Source organism: Cinclus cinclus, chromosome 3 (genome assembly GCF_963662255.1).
Source record: "Cinclus cinclus chromosome 3, bCinCin1.1, whole genome shotgun sequence".
Classification (NCBI taxonomy): domain Eukaryota; kingdom Metazoa; phylum Chordata; class Aves; order Passeriformes; family Cinclidae; genus Cinclus; species Cinclus cinclus.
Genome location: NC_085048.1, coordinates 62,705,725 through 62,732,350, shown reverse-complemented (window position 1 = coordinate 62,732,350; position 26,626 = coordinate 62,705,725). Strand labels below are relative to the sequence as shown.

General features: G+C 40.4%; 1 protein-coding gene across 1 annotated transcript; it reads left to right on the top strand.

Annotated features, from left to right (window-relative positions):
• Positions 1-12,540: 12,540 nt before the first annotated feature.
• SMIM28 (small integral membrane protein 28) lies at positions 12,541-19,397 on the top strand. The gene is made up of 2 exons (XM_062489255.1): positions 12,541-12,651; positions 18,999-19,397. The coding sequence occupies exons 1-2, from the start codon at positions 12,541-12,543 to the stop codon at positions 19,395-19,397; spliced, it is 510 nt and encodes a 169-aa protein (XP_062345239.1).
• The last annotated feature ends 7,229 nt before the right edge of the window (positions 19,398-26,626 follow it).

The following is a 26,626-nucleotide window of genomic DNA, read 5'->3' as shown; positions in this document are numbered from 1 at the left end:
CTCAAGAAGTTGTACAAGTGCAAGGAAGAAATAATTTCCACTAATTCCCCTCATAACACATATTTTATATGTGACAGTTCTGGCCAAACATGTAGTGCTGGCTTTCTAAAAAGAAAAAATGAAAACACACAATGCCTAAGTGTGCATCAGTCTTTTCACTTAGTGCTTAGAGGTCTCCAAGGTGAAAACTAAAAGCAGAGGGAAGAAGAAATGCCCTAATTCTGTGGATATTAGTGGAGCTATGCTGTATGATCCTGGATTAATGCAATAATGAGCTCGCCTGTGGAACCAGATCCCTCAAATTCCAATTTTTGGCAAAATCACAAGTTGAGGTTTGCATAATCTACACTGCCACATTGAATCCGCGAGCTGAATTTATGGAATGCATTTTCAGTTAAGAAACATGGCAACAGGATCTATTCAATCTTTTTGCCCCAACATCCCACTTTTCAAAGGGTAGCATACGTACTTTGATAAATTTTGTCTGACTCCCATGGAGCATCAGGGCCCTGTTTCCTGTCCATGCATTTGGTCCATCTGGGCTCTGGTGAAGTGCCACACTTCCACAAGCAGCAAGCTGAAGCAAGAGGGCTGAGCTGGCAGACAGGCATAGGCACACAGGTTCAAACAAGGGACAAATATCTCCTCCACAATCAGGCTGTGACTCCTGAGCCCCCCACTCTGCAGAGGAAGACAGGAAGGGCAGAGCATGGTGGTGACAAAGCCCTGTAGTACATGCTGTTTGCTAGAGCAGATGGGAGCAAGAGGTTGAAGGTGTGAAATGACAACAGCGAGAACCTTCTTTCAGTTCCCCCCACTTTCTCTTCTCTGCCTCTTTTTCCCTCCCCCAGTCTTTTGTCATTTTTATGATACTGCAAACATCCTTCTATGGACCTTTCAACCAGAACTCAAAGCAAGCCAAAGGGAGTGGACACTCCATTTCACCAAAGATCTAAGTCTTGTCCATTTAAAAATTTAAAAAAAACAATTAAAAATCGAATTTTATTTCCATGATGATGGCTGCCAGAGGAAGAATTTTACCACAAAACATGATTCCCAGGACTTAATCTCTCTAGCTGTATATTCAGGAGGAGCCAATAGTACTTCTTAAGAGAGACTATAAATTACCTTGTCAAACAAGTGTTACATTGGGTTTACCTTCTGCTGAGTTCATACCTATCTGCAATTCCTTGGTCTCATCCATGTTTCTTCCCTCTACCTTTCTGCTCTTCTTTAGAAGAACACTTCCCCATGTCCACCATGTCCTGTTGTGCCGCTAGCTTTGTATGGTCCTTGGGTGTCCAGTGGTTGGGCAGTCACTGTCAGCTGGCTTGCAAATTGTATTTTGTGTATATTTTATTCTGACTGAATTCTGAAATGGAAATATTTTAAAACAAAAAGTATAAAATATTTATGTTGCTTGTGTTGTAGAATAAAGACGCAAATGCAAAATAAATTATGCTTTGGTTTTGTCTAATGAAAGTTTCTGTACAGCTCCTGATGAAGCAAAGGAACAGAACAGAGAAAGGCCTGAAATAGTATGTACTAGCAGGAACTGCAGTTTTCATGGATGACATTGGGAATTTAGTCACTCTGAACTGCTATGTCTTTCTGATAGAAACTGAGATCTAAACACTGACAAATTACTCCTACAGCACTTCTAGCCAGAGTTTGTGTTTGTGGGGTGGAGGAGGATGAAGCTACTGAGATAGTTAAAGGTGCAAATAGATGACATGCAGAATTTTGATGCATCTAGACAGGTGAAACATTTCTCCCTCCATTTAAATGAAGAGAATACTGTTGGCTCTGATTTCGTTAGAGATGGATTGCTCAGACCTCTCATTCACAGCCAGATTTTTGTTGGGTTTTTAAGCTAGGCATTCCCTGACCACAGACAGTTTAGATAGCACTCATCGGGTGCTCCCAGTAAACAGGAGCATGGATGCTGCAATGTTTCATTCTGCTAAAATGAGAGCTCGGCAAGGGCTCTGAGCAAGGGTTCCCCCTCATCTACATCCCTCTTTTGATTAAAGTTGAACCAAAGCTTGCTCCTGTTGAAGAAAAACCTTTAATTTAATAAAAATAATAGGCACCTTTTTTGCAGCAGTCACTTCTGCTTCTGTATGAAGCCAAAATTTAGGTGCTGAAGGAGAAAGGGTTTGCCAGTGTTCCTGTCAAGAGAATTGCCATGGGCTTCCTGAAAGCAGGAGTGTTTCAGTGACAGCACATAGCGTCACACAGTAAACCTTAGGGTACACCTCTCTGTGGTCAGGGAGGCTACCCACAGCCCTAAAGCAAGTTTTGCACATAATCTCAAGTGGGAAAATGCATCCATCTTTCCACCTGGCCTCACTGGGTTCTCTGAGCATGGGCTACCATACACTGAAGCAACGTAGGGTCTGGCCTTCACTTGTTGTTACATAACAGCCTCATCAGCATGGAGGTTAAGAACAGATTACAAAGCGACCAAATGAGGTTGTGATGCTTTAATAATCTTACACGCTTCTGGCAAAAGAGAGTGTGTTAAATCCCAACCGTCCGATCTAATTTCATTCCAGGGAACTACCTTCTGCTGCTCCACACATCTCATTTAGATCCCATTAGAAAGATTTTCATTTCCTCCTAAACGTCATTCAGTAATGTGAAACAGCAATGGAGTAAATACAGAAAGTTATGCTCCGCTATTCCACTTACTCTTTACATGTACAAATTCCCAGTTACCTTCCCACTAATGCTGGGGTCAGGCTAGCATGGTTTCTGCTGTCTCTAGACCTACCTAGAAGGCACTTGGTCTTGTTCTTCTGTTGAGGAGCAGAGTGTTAAGAACACCAGCCAAAGAAAACAGCTGTCAACAAATACTTTAAAAAACAATAAAGAAAAATTTAAAGGGACTATACAGGCACACCGTTGATTCTCAGACATTGGCTTTGCTTCAGTGGATTCACTAAACTCACTCATTTTTTCACAATGTAGGTTTATCACTGGCTACACTGTGTTAATTTGTGTTAAGCTAAATGTTGAAAGCTCCCTGATTTCAAGCCAGACTAATTGTTTTGTAGTTGTTATTTTTGACAGGGTGCCAAAGCAGTGCCCAGTGTCACTACTACCATTTTACAGGTGGGATGAACAACCGAGCAAGTAAAAAATTTGTCCTTGACCTCAAAATGGCCCAAAGCATCTAAACGCTTGCTCTGGCCTCTTGCTTGTCCCCAAGTTGTAGATCTGTGATATAATCTGGCAAGAGAGGGGGGAAAAAAAAACAACCAAAGGAAACAAAACAAGAAACAACAGCAAAGAGAGTTTATAGGTGGAATACAAAAAGGCAAACTAGAGATACCAGAGGGTACTTCAGGGACAAGACAAAAGGGAAGCACACTTTGGGTGTAACAGTTAATGCACAGTAGGGTTGCACAGTAGGGTACACATCCGTACCCCCAAGCACTCAGGTAAAAATGGCATGATATTTTCAATAAGCCTGTTGGAAGCATGCTCTCTCCAGGACAGATACTTCCTGTTGATATTTTCCAGATGAAGAAACTTTTTGGTTCACTGAACAAAAATACGGCAGAAGTTGAAAGAAGAACAAGGCTGGGATTCTGTCCACGGAGCTATGTGAAATGCAAGGTCATCTCTGATTTTGGAGCTTTTGGCAAAGAAGCTAGCATCAGGATAAACCTCTTAGCATCTAATATCACTGTAAACAAACACAAATTGAAGTCTTTATCCAAATGCATGACACAGTGTCCTAGGAGAGTGCAGTCAGTATCCAGATTTCAAAACTCAACAGAATCCGAAAGAAATCAGAACAATTTAGATGTAAGCACAAGTCAGCTAGGTCCTACTCTTATACTGAAGGAAAAGGGGAAAAAATGGAAAAAAAAAAGGAGGGGGTGGAACCCAAATCCCAACATATTAACCAGACCACATGTATGATTTTCTGACTCCTGATAGAAATCCACAGTAATAAATCTGGTTGATTTTTTGTTTTGTTTTTACAAGAGATTTGTACCTTTATCTACACCATAATTGCTGAGAAATCTGTATCCATAAAGGAGAAACAATACTTCTGATTTGCCAGCTCTGAGAAAATATGCCCAATCTGAAATATTTTGTTCACTGTGGTTAGTGTGACCATTTCTGATCTCTTATCATGTTCATCCCCTACCAAAGTCAGACAAAATTACTTAAAGTAATGAAATAATGTGGAATACTTTTCTGCGTAGGATTTATAAATTATTTACTATGTTTTTTAATGTTACACTGTATTCCCAGCAGACTGCTTTGTACTTCAAATCAGGTTCTTTGTGCCAGAGATTACAGGGAGAGGAAGAGACCAAAATAAAACTGGGCAAGATGCTACACTGAAATCTATCCCTATAAGTAATTTTGTCTAGGAGGTCAAAAAAGATAAATCTTCAAGCTTGAGAAACAATAATGTCAAGAATAATGAGAAAGTGAAAAATGGTTTTGAAAAGGTATTGAAGTAACTCGTGCGAGGAGAGGAAGGGGGCAAGGCTCTTGGTTGGTTTGCTTAAACAATTTGCTGTCTGCAAAAACAATTCATTGTCCCTTGAGAAAACAGAGGAGTCAGTTTCTGGGCAGAATTGCAGTTGTGGCACCACAAGCACAGGGGCCCTGACAAAAATGTTCTTTTAAAATCCCAGCTGCGGGGATGGTCACCAGAGCAGATCTTAACATCTCTCTTGCATACATTACTTTTTCTTTTAAAAGGACACTAAATAATTGAATATCTCAATGCAGGCTCTTGTGACCAGCCCCAAACCCAAGAGAATAAAGATTATTAGCTTGCAAGGCCGGGCATGAAGGTTAAAAAAAAAAAAATCTAGTTTGCTACTTTTATTTAAAAAAAAAAATCTAGTTTGCTACTTTTATCTCACACATTTTCAAGTTTTTAGAGCTGTGCTGAGAGTAGGGCAAGAAGGATGATCACTATTGAGGGTCTGTTGGGACTGTGGGGTAGATAGGGTATGCTGTGTTGTTCTAGACATCACAGATCTGCAGTGACTGTAGAAGAAAAACAAGATGAGAAAGAGGAGCCCGGGGCAGGGCACAAGTGCCAAACTACATCACTTTGAGAGGCTTTTTTAGAGCCTGAACCACCAAACCAAGCCAGTCTGGCTGGACAAGCATCCCTCTGAAGAAGGCTACACTGCACATAGCAAAAAGTAATGGTTGTAGTCAAAGTTTAAAAAATCCCATAAGCCCTGCAGAGAAACATCAGAATGTAAATGCCTCTAACCAGTCAGGCCTAGAGCTGACCCTACAACCTGGGCACACTGTAAATGCTCACCCCTACAGGCTCCATTGCCCCTCAGCAGCCACCTGGTTCCTCCTGCTGTTAACACACCAAGTCACTTGACACTGAGAGTGTGAGGAGGATATGCCTGGAAAAGGGGTGAGAGGATCCCCCCCGTCTTGTAGCAGAATGAAGTAACTGCCTCAGGTGTTCTTTTCACAACTGATTCTCTTTGTCCACCAGTGCCCCAAGCAAAATCCACTTTTTCCTCAAAGAGAAAATCCACGTTTATCAGCCTGGCCTTAGGCTTTTCCCTCTGTACACCTCTGAGTGACCCTGAAGCTTCACAAAGGAACAACATTTTGCAAAGCAGCATCAATGCAGCCCATGCAGGCTGAACTGGAATGCACCATGGGACAAACACCCTCTTCCTATTCCCTGTCCAGAAGTGGGTCACTGCAGTGGGTATTTTCTCAATACTCTCTCAAATGACAATACAGTCTCCTGAATCAAGGACTGACACATATGGAAGAACTGTCCAGGTCATCCATTCAATCGCACCAAGCCCCAGAGTAGAATCTTTTTTACATTTTGCTACTGTTTTGACCCTTCTCATACAATCCCTCACCTTAACATCAGATTACTGCAGAAAGCACCATCACATACCTCTGTGCACCTTAACATCAGCACATCATTCTTGGGCTGCAGTTTGCATTTCCCAGCTCAAAACCTGGCCTGTTAGTTATAAAACTGCCCATGCTGAGTAGTGGTTCTCAGCAGCTCAACTGTCCAGGTATTTCTAATGTGCAATTTTCGCCCTCTAAACATTGACACATCCCTCAGACAACACATATCTTTCATGATGGGTTTGCCATGCCACTCCCTGCTGTCAGGCTAACCCTCTTCTTTTAAGAAACCACACTTAAAGCCTTTGCATCCATGGTTTTCCATGGAGGGTATTGCATGGCACCTTGCCTTTTCTAATACCAAGACCCTTTCATTTCCAATCCCATGGCATGCTTTCCACTTGCATCTATGTAAACTCTAATGTCCCTAGCCCAAGGAAACTGTGGCAGTGCCTTTACCCCACTGTCCCAAGTATTCTTATCCCTATGGCCTTGCACTGGTCAATTCTGAAATGTTTTTACATTAGAAACATCTGCCTATTGTGTTTAACTCATCCCTTTCCCCCTCTGCCTCCTGACATTTTATTTTCTAATCTACAGCTCCATTGTAGGAGCTCTTCAGCCTTTCCCTCACAGTTTTTAGCAGGTAACTTCAGCACCCACAAGGGTAATGGCTTTTTATTTATCCAGCAGACACAGCTCACTACCACACAAGCACAAGGCACAGCAGCCAGTCAGGACAATTGCATCACTCTCATCAAGTGTGACACAATTTGTGCAAATGGTGTCAAAAAGCAAAAAGAGCCAGCAGGGAGTTTGAGCAGCTCCCACAGAGTCATGCTCAGCAAAGTCACCTGCTGCACCAAAAGGCCACCCCAAGGAGGAGGGCACCTGCATGGGAGTCCCATCAGCTTTGCTTCATTAGTGTTTATTAACATTTATTATCATGCATTTAAGGCTAACTGACCTGCCTTTGTGTAACAAGGCTTATACCCTAAAACATAGGCTTGGCTGCAATTTTGCTGGCCAGTTGAACCATTAACAAGTGCACTTGAGAAAATAAAATTGTTGTCACATCTGCAGATTTGGAGCCCTTTTTATATACAAGATTTTCTTAATACATTTAATTTCTATAGCAAACTTTATTCTACAGATTGCAGGAGGCTGTGCATCTTCTCTATAAATTTGAAGTAGAAATCTTTAGATTTAAACCAGGAGATTAAACTGAATTGGAACTGTACACAAAATGTGTTTTATTTCAAGCAAAGGAGTACAAAATTGCTCAAAGCTTCTCAGTTGATGTTCTATTGAATAATACAGTTCCTATGGAGTCAAAAGTACACAGACAGTTTGCCCCCCTGTCCAGAAGGCCAAAGGTTTCCTTGACAACTGAGTACAACACTGAACAAGTGTATCCCAATTTTCCAAATATTTCAGGCATTTTAATAATGGCAAATGAAGAGTTACAGATTCATTGTTAATGATGGGCACTATCAGGGCCTCTCAGCCTGTAATCAGAGACAATAACCTGTAAGAGGATATGTTAAATACTACAGTTCCGCTGTGGAGCCACACTGGCTTTAAAGGGATGACAAAGGACTTCCAAGTAAATTTTCATTTTTTCCACTCTGATGAAGAACTGAGCTAGTTTTAGAAGCTGGAAGAGCTATTGCTTCTCCAACAGTGCTCTCCTGACACTGGTTCTAAGTAACAATGTCAGAAAGAATAATTCCTTTGGAATCTAGAGATAATAGATTTTTGGCAGCAAATTATACCAACCAAATCAGGCTATATAAAGATATGATAATTCTTTTGTATAAAATCTACTGTGTTAGCTACAAGTAGTGACACAGAGACTGTTGTACTTGGATAAAGTCTCAAGAGATTTCATTCAGGGATTCACAATATTCTAGAAGAAAATTGCATCAGTTTGAATAAAAAATTGAACACACGACTGCAGATATGTTGAGAGTTCCCTATCTAAGGCCTGCCTGGCACTACACAAGGTCAACCACAAGGGTAAGCAACATCAAATACAACGAACAATAAGGTAAATCTTAAAAGTTTACTCTTGAAAGCTCACCTGAAGGTTAACCACCCATTCACGCATTTCTCCTTAGAAGTTTATTTCCCTGTACTGATGTCACGGTTTAGGAATGGTGCTCCCCATTTCAGTGTTTACCACTGAAACTCCAAACTACACACCACTTGCTCACTCACCCCCTTTTCCCCTTCTTCCCTCTCAGAGGATTTGAGAGAAGAATTGGAGCCACAAAAGGCAAAGATCATGGGCTAAGAACTATTTACTAGAAACGGCAATGAGATAAGAAAATGAACAACATTAATAGTGAAAGCATACAAAAGAGAGAGTGTGGATCTCAATCCGACTGCAGTCATGCCACCCAAAATTTTCTTTTTAGAATATCAACCTTTAAAAGTAGAAAAATGCTTAATTTCTCAATAAGCTCATGGCAACACTTCTAACAGCAAATGCAACCCAAAGCATAATGCGGCCAGCTGGCCCTTCAGAAATGCTGAAAAAAACCCAAATCACCAAAAACCCAACTACAAAATGAACCCCTTCCCCAAAGAGTTTCTACTGTTTCACTAAATGGGAATGAAATGCCATACATTGTGTGCTGGCAGATATGCACTCTTAAATAGAGTGGCAGACTTTTCTCTTAAAGAAGAGAAAACAAGAATTTAGGGTAAGGATGACCAAATGTAAATGCAGGGGGTCAAAATTAGATTGACAGAAATTACAAAAAAAATACATAATAAAACCCCATAGCTCTAGGCAGTATCATCAGATGGATACTGCTCAGCCACCACCACTCTGCCGTGACCACAGAGCTTCTCAGGTGTCACCACACTCACAAAACTTCAAGGGACATTCTGTAGGAGGCAACCCTGCTCTGGCAGCAGCCTGAGGTTCCTCCCTGGTGCTGTCTCTAATGGCTTTGTTTTCAGCTACCCATCTGCAGCACAGGGATCTGGGATCAATATCTCAGCAGACCCTCTTGCTGCACCCTACTCCAAGGGACAGCAACAGTGTGCACGTATTTTGTAGCAGGGTCCCCTTGCCTCTGTTTCTACAGGCTGTGGGTACATCCACCCTGTCCTCAAACACCACTCTCCACAACTATGGCAGAACTATGCCAACTTGTGTCTATCCTTTGAAATAACAGTGCCCTTAGTTGGTGGGTAGAGGAGAATGCTCTTCAGAAGGTGATTTTTTTAGGGGGAAAAAAAAAGTATTGGTAATTAACAAAAAAAGAAAAAGTAAAGATAATAAAATATTGAAAACTTATCCAAAAAAGTACAAACCAGAATTGCTTAATTACCCAAGCAAGAGGGAATGGGCAGAAGCCAGCACCATTCCCACCTGAAGGACACAGAAGCACCTGCCAACTGATTATAGGCAAAAGTCATTGTGTCTCTCCATTTCTCGCAGTGAATCTACACCTGCCAAAACAGCACTGCTAACAGTGGAACACCTCACCCACTAAAATTCTAGCTTTGCATTTTTCACATTAACCCTCAAAAGCATCCCTCACAGCATCACAGTCATTCAATCAGGGAAGCTTTACCACCTCCTGTGGGCAGCAGCAAAAGAAGAAGAAACTATCAAGAAACTTGAAAGGTTGTCTAAGGCACTGTGGATATTGTGTTCCTACCAATATTAGTAGCAATATAGCCTAGAATTACACTGGAAGCCTTGAACATCTCAGCAAATCAGAGAGATGAATAATTTATAACATGCAGTTTGAGCTTCAAACAGGACAGTGGAGGTGCCCATTTTCTGCAGTGGCTTCCTCAGAAAATCTCTCCCTGCTTCTCTGCTAGGGCACTGGAAGTGATAATACCAACACTGCCTCAGTTAAAAACATCATGTTGGCATTGTTTCACAAACTTTTACCAAACTTTAATCAAAGTCAGTGGTACCATTCCATGTCAGCTCTTTTCTCCAGACTGTTTGACCAGGTAACTTCTAGTTCAAACTACTTCAAGTGGAGCAGGAGAATAGGACATTTTGTCCATGTCAAGGTCTGATGATCTCTGAAGGCAACCCACATTTCAAAGTGGCAAGCCTGACAATTGGCCAAAGGATTGGAAGTAAGGATGTGCCTCTTTGGCTCAGCTTTCACATTACATCACACCCCAAGCTACAATGGTATTTATGAACTCCATGTGAGAAGGGAAAATAAATGTCTGTGAGCCCCACAGGGCTGGCAAAATAGATTTGCCATCACAAACCCAATCTTGAAAGGCTCTGTTTCAGTTCTGCACAAGAGCAGATCTGCTCTACAAAGGCAATGCAGCAAATGGGCACCTGACTCCTGGCAGCAGAAAGAGGGTATCCCAATCACACACAGTAATCTTGCTGCTGGGTCCACTGATGATATAAAAAGCCAGAGGGACAATCATTATTCTATATTATAATTACCTGCCTGACAAAAGGAACTGCATTTCCCCAAATTCCCATTCAGCCTCAGCTCTACAAAGTTAAATCATCCTTATACATTTTCCAGAGGTCAAATATTCAAAGCAGCACTTGACAAACCAGGTCAGTGAGTCTTAAAAGTGCACACCTTATTTTTCTTGGCTAAAATTCATCAACTAGACTCTAAGGATGCCAAACAGGTGTTTATTCTGTAAAGAGGCTTTTTTTTTTTTTTTTTACTTCTCCTCATTATTCATGCACAGTCCCAAGGCAAATTTATAGCAAGTTTTTAAAAATAGCATTAATAATCTTAGGGGCTGCACTCAGACCCTAATTAAGATGGTATATGAAAGTTTCCTGCATGCATGTGAGATTATAGTTTTAAACTACACAGTCTCAAGGCTTCTTAAGGAATTTATTTTCTTAACACTGGTTTGGGAAAGATGATCATTATTTTTGCTTTTCTCAAGGTGTTGAGACATCAAGATAAACGTTTAACTGTTTTGACCTGTGACCTGTTAATCCATGTTTAGGACCTGGCTTCTCAATGGACACTGTAAGTCACAGTCTAACTGCCCTAGATCTGGTGGTTGGACACAGTCACCCACCTCTGAAAGTGCTTTCCATCCAGCAAGGCATTGAGGAAAGGAGGAGCCTTCCCACAAGCATGTAAAGGCTTGGCTGAGGTGAGATTTCTAGCTTCATACAGGACTGCCTCAGCAGAAGCAAGAGTTTCAGTTTCCAACAAATGATGTGGCTGCTTCAGCAGCAAGACCAGACCTTCATGCAATATTGTTGTTCCCTGTCCACTGCTCACCTGGCAAATTCAGTAACAAAATGAGATAGATTTATCAAGCTACCACCTCTCTTTCACAGAGCCATGGTTCACCTGCAGGGTGAACTTCCTGCAAGTGGCAGACACAGGGATCACAGTCAGATTTGGAACAGGTTTTTCCAGGGTCCTCCCGTTAGAAGCAGTGAGTGCTGGCACTGCTGACTGCCACTGTGGGAACTGCAGGGGCAGAGCCTGACCCCACCAACTATGCCAGCAGTTTTCTGGGAGACATGAACTAAAAGAAGGGTTGATAAAAAAAAGTCCACACAAGAAATAAGAGGTTAAGATTCTAGCCCCATGTTTCTATCATCAGTCCTAAACACAACTTCTGCTCAGACAGATAAGTCTTGAGAAACTATAAAAAGTGCACCACAGGTGCACAGTTAAAAGGGACATTTAGCAATAGCCTTTCCCTCTGCTCACAGCAAGACAGCAAAAGACACCTCCAGCTTTTCAGCACAAGTTGCAAGTTAAATCAAGGTTTAATTCAGGTTAAAGAGTCCTCCTTTCAGAAGTTACCACACATCAGTGAAATAAGTGTGTGATACTTTTTGTGGATAAACCGAGTCTTCTCACTGGAAACAATTGCCATTTAACGAGTATCCTAAAAAGCTGATAACCTGATTTAACTGAACTGACAACTAGTTCTTACCAGAAGCAATCATACACTCCCACAGTGACCAAAGCTTTCCTGGCAGAGCCCTCTCTCTGTATTTATCATTACCATCTACATCCTAAACTGCTAAATAATTCAGTAGAGCATTTAGCCTTGTGTCCTTGCCTCTCTACTCAGAAACCACTCTCTTTTCTGTAGGTTTCAGCAACAGGGAACAAAAGCCTGCCTGGATTGCGGTTCCACCTTGCACTGTGTAACTGAGGGGGGGACCTCGGTTACCCTTTCACTCTCAACCTGAAAGCATGGGTTTTATTTATTTCATTTTGTTGGAAATAGTGTTTATTAGATAACTAAATATAGAGCGTTATTTATCCACATGGAGTCATGACCATGTGGGCTCAGATTCACATGCAAATTCCCCTTTTAATAATCCTAATGCAGGGAGTGCTCCAATCAGAGCGCTATCAGCCCCAGCTCCCAGATACCTGATGCCAGCTTTGCTGGTAATGTAGGCCACTGAAGCAAATCCAGAGAGATTGAGTTGGAAGTGGAGAGAGGCTCTGAGATCTATTTGCTTGGCTTCCTGACGACGAGGGGGTGTCTAACTTCTCTTTTTTTCTTTTCTGCTGTAAAGGGGAGATCATTGAAGAGGGATCATTAGCTGCAGCAGCCCGGCTGGGTCAAGGCTGGGAGGAGGAGACGCAGTTGCAAGCAGCGAAGCAAGGTGGAGGCACGAAGACAGAAGACCAGGTTAATGAAAGCATGAGGTGGCTCTTGGGCAGCGGCTTGAAAAATTTTGGACATGCTGACAGAGGAAGCTATGACTGGCTGAACAGCGAACCAGGTGGGCCACTTCTGGAAACAGAGCTTCAGGTCTGTACCCCCCTGCTCATCTCTGTGGCAGGTCCTCTGACTTTGCATGCGTGTGTATGTCTGTGAACGCCTCAGTGTACAGTGCAGAGTAAATCCCTGGGTATTGGAACGTATCAAAGCTGTACTGCTCAATCACATAGAGCCAGAGCATTTCTTTATTGCTGTTAAACCTTTTTAAACACATTTGTGGAAGAGAAAAACATTAGATGGAAAAATGTTGCTGGGCTGGCAGGTAAGGAAGTTTAATTACTTCTTTTAAGCAAAGCACATCCTCGATTTCCTTTCTGTTTAACGCGTGTTTACGCTTTGGATGTGGTCCCGTGAAGCCTTTCTGCAGATGCTGCGAGTCAGTAGCAGGCAGCAATGAACTCTTGTTCCCTAAGCTAAGCGCTGATTACTTCTGCCAGAGAGGATCACACGCGGCTGAGTGGGGGGAGGGAAGTAGCCCCCAGAGATGAAAACACAACCTGCTTTCTGGCTTCGTCTGGGATGCAGCAGAAAGGTTTCTCTGATCAAAAATAATGATTTAAGGTGCTCCTACGAACTCAGTAAATGTCCGAAGCATGTTTCATTAGCAAATGAACCGGCCACACTACTCAGCTGATATGTATGAAGTGCACTGTTGCAAAATAAATGGGGGTAGGAGTGTGTGTGGGTGTCAAAACAGGACAAAAAGTAGTATTTGAATGTCGCCACAATTTTAACAAAGTCTACCTCACCGGTAACCTTGCCAGAGTTAGAATAGCAATGGCAATGTCTTCACACCTCGAGAGTGCTTTTATCTGACTGTGAGAAACAAACAGCATGACTAGAGTTACATTCCAACAAGTATTTGAAAATTCTGTGTAAATCCAGGCTCACTTCTAAATTACGCGTCATTACTAATGCATACAAAACCACATAAAAATATTTTCCTGTGTGCCAGAGTTACATGTTTTTGTTTTTTACAAGCAATAATGAATCAGCTTCAAGAAGCAGGATAGAGCTTGGAAAAGAACCTATGAGGGGACCACACCCTAATGACTTCAAAACAGACTTTGTTCCAAATCCACTTAAAGCATTTCAGAAGCACTGGTTTCCTGATTCAACTTCAAAAGATATTAACATAAATGTGGGCTATATTAACAAAAATAATTTTAATGGAGTTCTAAGTATGCTAGCAAATCATTAACAACATAATAAATCTTAGCACAACTCCATCACGTGAATGGGAATTTCAGTAAGCAAAATAAACTTTCCTTTTTCTAACCTCACATAAAAGCTTTCCTTAACCTCATGTTTTGCCTTATGAGGTCATTCCTTTGCAAGGCAGGTACTGCCCCACAATTGTCCAGACACATAGTTCAGCTCCAAGCCCATTCCATTGCTCATCATGGATACACCACACAACTCAGCCACACTCTGCATTTCATTCCTTTACCAACAGGCATGTGCAAAAGCTCATCTTAACTGATATGGGTCGCATAATCTGTAAGCTGGCAACTGTACATGCTCCACATGTTAAAAAAAACACAGGCAGACAGATTACTAATGAAAGGCTTCAATTACTTCTAGTTATCAGTGGCTGGGGAAAACTGCTTCAGGCCCTACAAATGTATAAACGAAAGGAGGAGAGTAAACAATGTCCAAACTATCCTACTAAGAATCAGTTCTGAGAAAACAGGACTTTTTAGAAATATGATCCCTTTTACTTCTATGCTCTTTTCTGCCTCTCTCTATTTTAAAAAGGATATTTTCCCATATTTATGTGTCTGTAACTTATTTCATGCTGGAAGTCAGATCTTTATTTTTGTCACTTACAAACCTGACAATAGATGCTTCTGATGATACAGGCAGAGCATGCTGATCTCCAGTGAAGCAGCACCAAATAAAACCAGTCAATTAATAATTCCATCAATCACTTCATATGCTTAGTGTGGAAACTTTCAGATATAAAATAGTAGAGGATTTTACCTTAAATATGTTCTGCAATCATATTACTTTCAATTAATGAAGATTCAGTTTGATTTCTAGAAAATTTTATTCTCCAGTTCTGGCAGCTATTCTTGATACCTATACACAGTGGTTGCTTTTCTGGTTTTAAAGCTTCAGCTGCAGAAGTTAGTTTTAGGTCAGTTTAGAGCTAGTTTTAGTTTAGAATTACAGAATTATTTTTAAAGTGACCTTTGATTAATTCTATTAAAATTATTCCTATTTTTAGTGTAATTTTAAAAATGCTTATTAGATTTTCCAAGTCTTTGTGTCAAGAGCTTTGCAACATTCTTCAGTAGCCCTTTAGGCAGTCATTGTAGAAATGGGCACAAAACCACAACATAAAAAGAGGGACTAATATTGATCAATTGTCTCCTAATACATTTGATACATTTATACAGATATACACACAAGAAGTCCATCAGCTTTTGGAACTACATCTCAAAATAAGTCCACACAACGTTTGGCAGGAGGCAGCATCAAAATGCATATAAAACTCTCTGTTCAGGTTCAGAGCATCTGTGGGGCAGTATTAACTTATGAAAAAAAAAACATTTCAGCTCAAATAATACAATAAGTAGCCTACAAATTACTTCATCCAGACAAGAAAGTCTTAACATTAGCTGTGTTTAAACAGCTAAGAGCACTTTGAAATACAAACTGAGGAAACCTGGACTACATTGTCATCTGTTAGCGTACAGAAAAAGCATGAAGCTGAGTCAGGGGAGGTTTAAATTAGATATGAGGAAAACATTTTTTTACTCAGAGGGTGGTTGGGCACTGGAACAGGCTTCCCAGGGCAGCGGTCACAGCACCAAGACTGGCAGATTTAAAAAATCATTTGGATAATGCTCAAAGGCACATGGTGTGACTCTTGGGGTGTCCTGCACAGGGCCAGGAGTTGGGCCCAATGGTCCTGATGAGTCCCCTCTAACTCAACATATTTTATAATTCTGTGGTATTGCCTAATTCATAATCCTATCTGCTTCACATGTCACTAATTTGCAGATCATAATAAAACACACTTACTGTTCTTTCACAACTACCCAGTCATCGTGAAACAAAAGAACGAACTAAACAAATTTGTATTCTTTTGCACACATTACTGCCAGCCACCAGGCACTGGTTATTTTAGTTATTTTGAAATAGAATAGGATAAAATAGGTGTAGTTCAGTTAGACCGGACCTGCAATGAAAATCAGGTGGTCCAACCACCTGACCACTTTAGGGAGTACAAGAGAACATGGGCTGCTTTGTAATAACCTATGCAATATTTGTCCAGATCCCACAGTGCAATAAAGTACTTGCAGGTTCAGGGCACTGCCTTTTCACCTTCAGTGACAGCAATACAGATGCAGAATTTCTGCAGACCATACCCAAGGGTCTCAACCCAGGCACTCAAAATAAGGCATAACCAATAAGTAACCCACAAGAAACACCCCCACTGATCTGCCTTGCCCCTTCCCTAGAGCATTTGGTAGCAGAGACAGGAGTAGGGCTCCCCAGGAGAACATTTGCTTTACCACACAAACAGGCAGCTCTCTGTCTTCCCAGTCTGCTGGCTCAGTCACTGCATACTCTACACACTCTGCAACACAGTACCCTGTGGTACTGTGGTGTTCATCTCCTTCCCTAAGCAATCTATCACAACCCTGAGGAGGCACTTTGTGCACAATAATGTAATTAAAAATTATATGCGTTGCAGAGCAAATTAAGGATTTTATACATTTCAAAAATGCTGACATTTATTCAGTCTTGAGAGCTTGATTTTGCAGCTTTAGAAGCAGTGCTATAGGTTACTCTTGGAGGGCCTTTAAACAAGAAGGGTTTTCAGGCCACCGGCACCCTAAGTGTCCTTTTGTAGCTGCTTCACAGACTGTGGCCATCTGATCTAGCTCATATTACAAATAGTTGCACTCCTTCCATTTTTTTTTTACCATTAGATGCAATCTATCCTCTCCAACAATAATGTATTTTGCACATTTCTCTTCATGGGTACTTCCTTGCAGGGCCCAAGACGTCTGGGTTCCAATCAAGGCTTTGGTGCAAAGTATATTTCCCTGAGACACAAGACCATTTGTTAATTCCTTCCACCAAGCTTAGCCTTCCCTTCCTTTCTCAAGTCCAGTATTTGTATGAGGCCACGCCTTACAGCCCTAACTCTTGTCTGTGCTTCCTCCAGCACATGAAGTATACCCTGTCCTTGGCCATTATTTAACACACAAATATAGTTGCAGTGAAATTTATAGGGAGGCTGCACTGAGTTGAAATGATAATTGGGGCTTTATATACCTTTTACTAATCTCATGTAGGAAACACTGGCAATCTCACTGTCTGTCCTTAGAAACCACCAGAATATTGTACAACTCACAGATCCTAAGACCGACACTTAACCTGAATGAAAGCCTGCTCCCTACAAATTAAACCCAAAACTTAGACTTGGATTTTAAAAACAAGCTCTTCACTGATCATGGATAATGATGTCTTTTATAAGCTCAGCTCTCCTCAATATTTACTGTAAGAGTAATGGTAATGTATCAGTATCAGTGATTCTCCACATGCACAGTGCACTAACATAATACAGAATGCTTTGTTCTCATTTTCTCTTGAAATGTTTCATGCACCTCACAAGACACATAGAAAAAAGCAGTAACAAACTTTTTTAAAAAAATTCCCCTCATTTTTAAGAAGCTCTTTAATAATTTCTGCATTGGAAGAACAAGTTCTTCCAATTCTGCTCTTTCTTGTCACTCACTGAATGGTCAGTTGAGACAACAGGTTGTACAGCCAGAAATTATTTAATAAAAATTAGCAATAAATATAAAATAGCTCTTTAATACGCTTTTTTGGGGGGGGGTGAGGGGTGGGGGTAAAAGACCATTGGGGAAAAATAGCTTAATGGCTAATCTGCAAAGGTTTCAGTGTATTTTAAAATTACATAAATGCATTTAGCTTCATACCCACAATACCTTAGGGAAAAAATAGAAAAGCAGTAATCTCCCCTACATTATTCATTAGAAGTCAATGCCTATTTACTTTCTTTTTCTTAAGAAAGAACACATAATAATAATTTCATAAAACTACAACAAAGCAAAGAGGTTACAAATGCCTGGTAGATAGTTGAATGTAGATTACAGTGTGATTTTGCAGCTAGAAGAATGATTGCGATTCCTTAAAATTTTTGTAGACAAAGGAGACACTGGAGTTGCTGTCCTTTTCACAAAGCCATTGGTGTAAATGGCCAGTTTGCATCCCTGCTTCCAAACCCTTTGAGGAAAGAATCACTCAAGATCTCCTAGCCTGAATGGGCACCTTCACTCAAAATAAAGGAAATCTGATCCATTGACCTGTTTAGTCTCACCATGCAAATGTGAAGAAGCCACCTCGTGGCATTCATCAGGAGCTTACAAAGGGAATGACTTGATAAACAGCATTATAGGGTTTGGGTTTTCTTTCTGCTCTAGACTAATGAGATGCAATTATTAGAAGATGGAGTCAGACTGGGAACAAGATATACTAAATTTTAAAACTAAAGCTAATACAACACAAGAACACAAGTGGCTTTGTTGGTTTTTCTTACAGCTTATGACTCTGGTTAACATTACATCACAATTCAAAAGCTGCAGGACAGAGTGCTTTTGTGCTACATTTTGCAGGAAACAAAGCTGACACAGCAGTCACAACTGCTATTTCTCTTTCACCAGAAGTTCTTTTTCTAGTAGCCCTAGTAGTTCTAAACGGGGGAAAAATTATTCTTGGATCACTGGCAGAACAAGCTCAAAAGTCCAGTCCAAGCTGTCCTGTCCAATAAAAACACTGTGTTTTATTTGGAACTGGCCTGTGAAGTTAGAACAACCCAAAGAGCAGGTATTGTAGGCAATGGGTCCTGTTTGAAAGGGCTAGTTGTAATAATAGTTGTTCCAGTTTTCCAAACACAAAGAAACAACAGCAGATGGTGGATCACCAGCCTTACTCATCTGCAATTCAATGCCCAAATTTTAAAAGCTCAACCCATCTCCTGCAAAGTTGACTAGTCCCATTATAATCCACGAGTAATAACATGTCATACAAAATTTATTGCATATACTTCCAGACTGTTAGGGTTTTTTCCCCTATTGGAGACAAGGATTTCTAAAAACCCCAAACTCCTTGCAACTTTTCAGGGGTTTTTTGTGTCTGGTTGCAATTTGCTTTAATTGTTCAGAAAATAAAATTAATGAGTCTGCAAAACATACTGCTTTAATTACACTGGTGCAGAGAGAAAAATTTGTAAAAGCTACTGTTATGTCATAAGGTGGATACGGGGAATGTGGTTTTGCTCTCTGATTAAGAGATCTCCAGGAATCCAACACCCTTCCTATTTGCTTTGGTTACAGAGCAAACAACAGACAAGTTCAACCAAAGATGACATAGAACCATTTCTGTGTATCATATTGCCTGCCACCATGATGCTCTTCCTGGCATTCCTGCTGCTCTTCCTGTACCGCCGTTGCCAGCGCCCCACTCAGCAGGGGCAGATCTTCAGCATCGACCTTCCCGAGGCCCTGCCTGAGCATGATGTGCCCAATTTCCTTTCCTCGCTGCCCTGGAGCAGTGAACAGAGCTTCCACTACTCTACGCTGCTCCCTGACGCCACATTCCTCTCGGTGTGTTTGCCTCCATCGTACGAGGAGGCCACCATGAAGACTTCCATGGAAGAGGCTCACATTGAGCGCTCTCCAGACCCAGTGCCTCCTTACGAAGAGAGCACGCTGCAGACCAGCAGCACCAAATAAACTTCCTACGGAAGCACCTTATCTGAAGCATGCAGCACAAAGGTAGAACTGCTATGGCCTTTAAAATTATTCCAAACGAGGCACAAAACCAATGAATTTACGAAGGAAGAAACTTGAAGTAACAGGGAATGCATCTCTTCACCTCATCCTAGGATTCTCTACCTTCCATTTGTGGCAAGTGTACACATGGTGTAGCACTAAATCCAGACTGGTAACACGGGGATTCTAGTTAACAAATATGACATGCAAGGATTAAATTTCAGGAATGCTGGAAAGCACTTCCTCTGTAATCCCTCTGCTACAATGAAATGTCAATAATGCTATAGATTCAGCAATCACAATAAGGGCTTTTAGCACTTACATATTCCAGTTTGTTTTTTTTTTCTATTTTATGCATTTATATTTAAATGAGTTTTCAACAAGCTGAGTCAGTCTATGTGTGTTTATGTCACATCATTCTGCAGTGCTCTGGAACAATCACAACAGCTCTCAGGAAAGAAAATAAATATATAACCTCTACAAAATTTCCAGTAACTCTCCCCAAAGGTTCAAATGTGCACTGTGAATAAAGGCTGTCTTTTCTCAGAGTTGAACAATGAGGATAACCAGAGAAGACCAGATTGTTCTGGGTAAGGAAGAGAACACTTACTCCGTTGCTGCAAGCTGCTTGCCAAGGTCTGCAAGGTCCCAACATTCCAGACTACTTGGTTGACTTATTTTCCAAGTCTAAAATAATAAATCATGTGACTTACTTGGTGCAGTGTGTAAAGGAGTTGGGGAAAAATTAATAAAATCACGTGCACCAAAAAGCCCTAGTCTGTATTCCAAAACAGCATTATAATCCCTTCCCCTTCACCACTAGGGCAGGGTGAGGCTAATTCCACTGTGTTGGTGGCAATAGTTCAGAGGGTGTGCATATTGCATATACCTTCAGAAAATGATGTATGTTATCTTTAATTCGTTCTTAAAGAATAGCATTTTCACCAAGCTGATAGATGCTCTTGTTACTCAAGGTGGTTACTACAGAACCTGACAGCCTCAGAAGTTGTGTTGGCAAGCCACAGACAAATGCAGTGTTGTGGAATAGCTGATACCTGCAAAGAAGAAATTGTTGTAACAGTTTGTGCAGTCTTGGTGTAACTTTCAAACCCAAAGGCTTGCACTTGGTGATTTCAGCACCTGCCAGGGGGTGTCAATAACAACCAGTCCTGCTTTACAAACTTAGCACATTGCTTAAAATAAAACCAACAAAAACAACATAATAACAGAAGAAAAAAATCCTCACTATATAACAGAAGACAGGCCATTCAAGAGCTGCAAGATGGTTGAATTCCACGTTACATCAACAGTGACACAATCACAGTAACCAAACAGTCCATATCAAAAGTGATGTTCCCAATCATACATTTCTCTTACAACAGGAAAAAAAATATGCCCTTTTTATTTAGGAAAAAAAGGGTTATTTTCTTGAACTGTAAATCTCAGATAATTCTTTTTCTAATGTTCCATTTGGGCCATCAAACTGAAGCAGCAGATGTTTTGGAAAACTCCAAATTCAATCAACCATTTTTCTTTTCAGACCATATCTGGGAAGAGTTCCCAGTATTTGCTGATGTGTTTGAAAGTATCATATTCTAATGCCTCCTCAAATTTTCTTTACTTCCTTAATATCTGTGCATGCAGTTGTTTCTAAGGAAAGCTGGAAAAATACAAGAGCCCCAAACAACAATTTGGAAAGGTGCAAAGGTTTGAGGTTCAAAGATAAGCCACTTCTACCTCTGGTGTTTGTATATTCCGCTAACTTCAGGGGAATTGTACGGATATGCTTGAAAACTCAGACACTGTCATATCAAGTTGAGTATATTTTTGCCTTAAGAGATCTTAAGACATCTGCTGTGTTCTGAAATGAGTTACACTCTTCTTCAGCACGGTCTCTTGTTTACTCTTAACTTGGGCAGAGCCTGATACTCAGCCTCTGGGCTCATCATTCTAAACTGCTCTCCAGTTACCTTAGTTACAGTTAAGAAAAATTTTGACTGGTATTTCTTGTGACCAAGACTGATATACTTCTATAACTAGTTGAAAATTGCTATTCCCTGCAAGAATATAGAATGACTGTGTTTCACACAGTATTTATTGGACAACTCTCAAATCCCTCTTTAGACAAACAGCTTCTGATTCTTAGTATTGCTAAAGACAATTAAAAACAGACACTTGCTCAAGTCCATATTAACAGAAACACTGCCATTACTTAAATTCTTCTTTCTAGTAAACTGCTTTTTATTCCATCTGGAATTGGTATCCCTTACCTCATTCCAACACAGATTTGTCTAGTCTTGTATGTTTAATTGTCCCTAGTAGGTTTCAACATAACCAGGATCTCCACTCTTAAATCTCCACCCCAAAGAGAAGGCCCACCAAAAAGAAAGGCAATGTTTCTCATGCAAGCATACTGAAATAAAATCTCCAATGCCTAGAAGCTGCCTCTGATCCTATCTGGCTGTGGTGACACATAGCTCAGCAGCCACTGTGTTAGTGATGTTAGTGCTACAGGTTGTGGAGCAGCTGTTGGGTCCTCTGGGCAAACACCTTGTGCATCAAAGCAGAGAGCTCGTGACTTGAAAGGAACTCGTGCCTGGCAATAGGAGCAACCATAAGTGCAATGGGAAGGTCCTTCACTGTTTTAGCAGCAATAATCTGAAGGTTTAGAGCACCCCATCTAAAAGAAAGATGCTGGAATTGGGACCACAAATAAAAAGACTGAGGAGAGACATTAAGTTTTCAATTACATAAAAGGTAACTGCAAACGAAGTAAAATAGAGACCCCTCGTGCCTGCACCCATCCAAACTTGTACTAGTGATTTTAAACTGAGGCGAGATTAAATTAGAAAAGAAATCTCTAAAAGTGAAGTACAGTCTGAAAGTGCAGTGAAGCAGCGGCAGCACCATCTCTGGACACATTGAGAAGGTAGACAAACATCTGTCCAGAATAATGAAGGCTCCTGGTTAGAGCAGAGAATGGATTAGATGCCTTTCCTGTCCCTACCCTCTGAAGTTACATCAAAGTAATTTTTGTTCCTTGTTTCCTAATTGTATGAAATCAGATTACTGTTTCTCTTAAATTTCATATTATGAGATTTCATATGCATCCAGAAATCACTGTAACATTGGGATTGTACCTTATAGCCACAAAGTTATTTTTCTTTTTTTTTGTTTAAATCTTATATCTGCTACTACACATACAAATTATGAATTCACCTTGATGTGAAGGTAATTGTAATTAATTTTTCTATTATGAAAATACTAAGGAACCATGATGAGATTAATTATCATGAGACTAAACCCCTTGTTTATATTTAGTAGGAAACTATGGAACAATACAGGCCCTTTCCTTAAGGGGGCTTCAGAAGCTGAGAGGGCAATCTCTGAGCTTGTCTTCCCCGTGAGAACTGCCAGAGTCCCTCACTGACATGGGTCCATTGTTCTGCAGACCAGGATGAAAACACATCTTGCACAAAGGGCAGACTCTTGATCAAAAGGCATTTAATGGGGAAACAACACAGGTAATTGATACAAAATAGTTCTAGATATCCATAGAAAGTATTCAGCACACATCTCCAATAGTGCCACAGTAGTTTCATATTAATAGAACATCTTGCCTGTCTCATCTTAGTCAAAGGAAGAAAAGATGATACAGCTCTTTACAACCACTGTGGGATCTCAGAAACTAACATCTTGGATAAAACTGATGCATGCTTTTGCATAGATTGAGCATCTGGCACCTGATGCTTGCTGAATTTAAGACTAACTCGTGACTTAATGGTTTGTACTTGCCAATGATAAAATTGCTTTTCAAAACAGAATAGTCATTTCTTTGCCTTATGAAGTAACCTTTGGTCTAGGAAAGGCAGAATACTCATTTCAGTGCATACATTTCACTTCAGAGAGATCCTCACCAGTAACAAGCATCTTTACTAGAAATATAGACATCCAACTGAAGTGGAAAACACTTTGGAAAAACAAAACCAAACCAACCCTGACAGTATATATTTATGATAGTTCAATAATATCACAGTGATCAAAGAACTGCTCCCAAAATAAAACTCTTCGCTTAATCCACACTTTAAAGGACTTTACTTGAGTTCTCTTGGCAACAAAACCTCCAAATACAGACACTCAACTACTTTTGCTAGTACAAACTCCCCTGGCATGAACTATATGTGCTCCAGTAATGAAAACTCCTACAAATGTAGGTTTTATAAATAGGAGAAAGTGAGTGGGCAGTCTTATTTTGATTAGGAGAGTAATTTTTATTTGGGTGTGGGGTTTTTGTTGTTGTTTTTTGTTGGGTTTTTTTTACAAATTTTCAAGAACAAACATTGCACAAAAACATCAGATAAGGATGAGCTGAATGCTTATGGCAAATAAATTATTCACTGGCTCCTCTCTCAAAAACTGTCATAAGTGAAACAGCTATGAATTTTTAATAATGAAATTTCCTAATTTTAGTTTGTTAGTAAATAATCATGTCATGTCATGACTTCCATTACAAAGCAGTTCTATATCACTTGGATAATGAGGTCTTCTGCAGAACAGGAAAGGCATGTGAGTGTGGAGCCTCAGGAAGGTGTCCTCTGTAATAAAGACAACCTGCCATTCTAGGGGTATGGCTAACAAGGCTGGACACAGCTAATAAATCAATGCTGCAGGCACATGGGTGTTGATGAAGACAGCAAAACCTCTGAAGAGGTTTTGAAGACTCTTGGATACATGAGTAGACTGACAACAGTACTAATTTATGTTGCACTTTCACAAGCTTTTCATTAAAAAGGTAAAAAAATGCAAATGTCTTTCATGGTTGTTGAGGGTATGAAAGAATCAAACTCGTCTGTGAGTTTGGCTCCATCTGTAGTTTTCTTCCTGATTATTTTCAGGAATATCTTGTCTACAAGAGCTTACTGTCAGAAATTAAGTTTAAGGAAGAAGCAGCAATCAAAACTGTAGAACTCAGAATTTCATACAAACAAATCATAGAGTCATTGAGGCTGGAAAAACCTGTAAGATGATCAAGTTCAACTTTTAGCCCAGCATTGCCATGGTCACTGTTAAGCTACTGTTAAGTGACACATCTACATATTTTTTTAACACTTCCAGGGATGGTGACACCACCACTTTACTGGACAGCCTGTTTCAATGCTCGATAGCATTTTGGTTAGAAGAAGAATTTTTCCCTACTATCCAATTTAAACCTTCTCTGGTGCAATTTTTCTTCTCATCTTGTCACTTTTTACCTGGGAGAAGAGGCCAACCCCCTAACTCACTACAAACATCCCTTCAAACAAATTGTGCTATTAATAAAATGTTATCTTATCCTGCCCTTTCTATATTCATTTGTCCCTAAAATATCTGCATTATTTTATACTTGGATGCTTATTCTTGTTATTTCTTTCTTGAATGCTTACCTTAGAACTTTTCAGATATTTCCATCTGTGACACAAATAAATGCTTCAAAGCAAGAGAGCATGGACAAGCAATCCTCTTCAGTCATGTCAAGCACTTTCATGGGTCTATCTTTTACTTTATAGTGTTTTGGGGTTTTGTTTTGTGTTTTTCCAGGTTCAGACTAAGAGAACTGAATGCATTTTTTTTAGTTCATTGAATACTAATGAACTGAATTCCTTTAGTGGCCTTCAAAGCACAAAGGACAGGCAGCAAAGCCACACTCTTCCTGCCCTGCCCCATCAAGCATCCTAAAGGGAAAGGAATGTGAAAAACACCACAAATCAGAATGAAAACAGGTAAGAGGAATGCCCATACAGAAATAAGTCTCTCACAAAATTGCTTTCTCCTCCCTGACTTCCTATTTTTTACTTCTCTCTCCTTTGGCTTAATTTTAATTTTCTGCTAACTATATAAAGGACAACACAGAAAGGAAAACCCCCCCCACTGACTGACCCATGGCTGTAGAGAGCAAAACTAAGCATCATGTTGCTATCTACTAGTTATTACTCATTACTATTACTAATAATTACTCTACTAGTTACTACTCATTACTATTCTACTAGTAATCTGGAATATCTATTTATAATCACAAATATATGTTTATGATTATAGAATGCTTTGCACAAAGTTTTCACTACAGGTAAACCAGACAAATTCAAACTATTTCTACAAACACATTTCCCTGCTAGTGTACCAACAACATACCAAATTATTTAAACAGCACCATTAAAAACTCAGTATGTGTTTTGGTTCTGTGGCACTTTCTGTCTCCCTTTTTCTTCCAGTTTGGAGAACTCACAGTTGATAACACCCTCAGACGTTAGTATGGCCTAAGGTTCTTTGGAAAGACTGTACACCTATGTTTTAGGGGAAAAAATAAACTTGATGGGAATTAGCTTGGTTATAAACCCTATCTTCAACTAACTAACCCCTTTTTCATTTCTATTAATGATGCAGAACCTAAACATTCCTATAAAAGACTGGTTTCTAGTGGTTTCTAGCAGCAAAACATTGTGGTCATCAGGAACTAAAAAATGCTGCTGTCATGCAAAAAAGGAAGCAAATCCATTAGGACAACCCTTCACTGTTTGGCTGCATCAGGAAGATCAAAGCAAACAGAGGACATTAGTTAGGAGACAGAAGAAGCCACGTAAGTACAGTCCTGTCTAGCAGAATTCTGAGACTTTCACAGTGGTTCTTTTCCACAGCATTACCAGAAATCATCACCTGGAGAAAGAGCACGGTGCTACATGATAGAGGAGCATGGTGTCCCTGACACACGACTGGTGACACCTGAGGCGTTGGCATCAACGTGTCCAGTGGTGCCACGCTCCACCACGGGGTCCTGCAGCTCTCCCGAGCTTCTGTGCATCCCTCCAGCAGCCCCAGCCCTGCCACTCCCACCCGCAGGAAGGAACAGCTGAGTGGTCTCAACCTGCCCAGTGAGATCTCTACTGGAAACAAAATAAATCAAATTCTAGACCCTTAGAGCATATTTCTATTACAATGGTAGCAAGTTAATACACTGGCAACATCTAGACCTCTGTGCCAGCTTATGGCAGACTCTATAAAACAGACACAAAGTAAATCCTACTTTCTTTATCTGAAAACATGACCTAACATAAACTAGAGCACAAGGGAAGAACCACTGTTTCATATTGTGTTTTATGCTTTGCAGATCATCCTGTAAGTCAGAAGGTTTATTTTATAATGTATTATTCTTTATC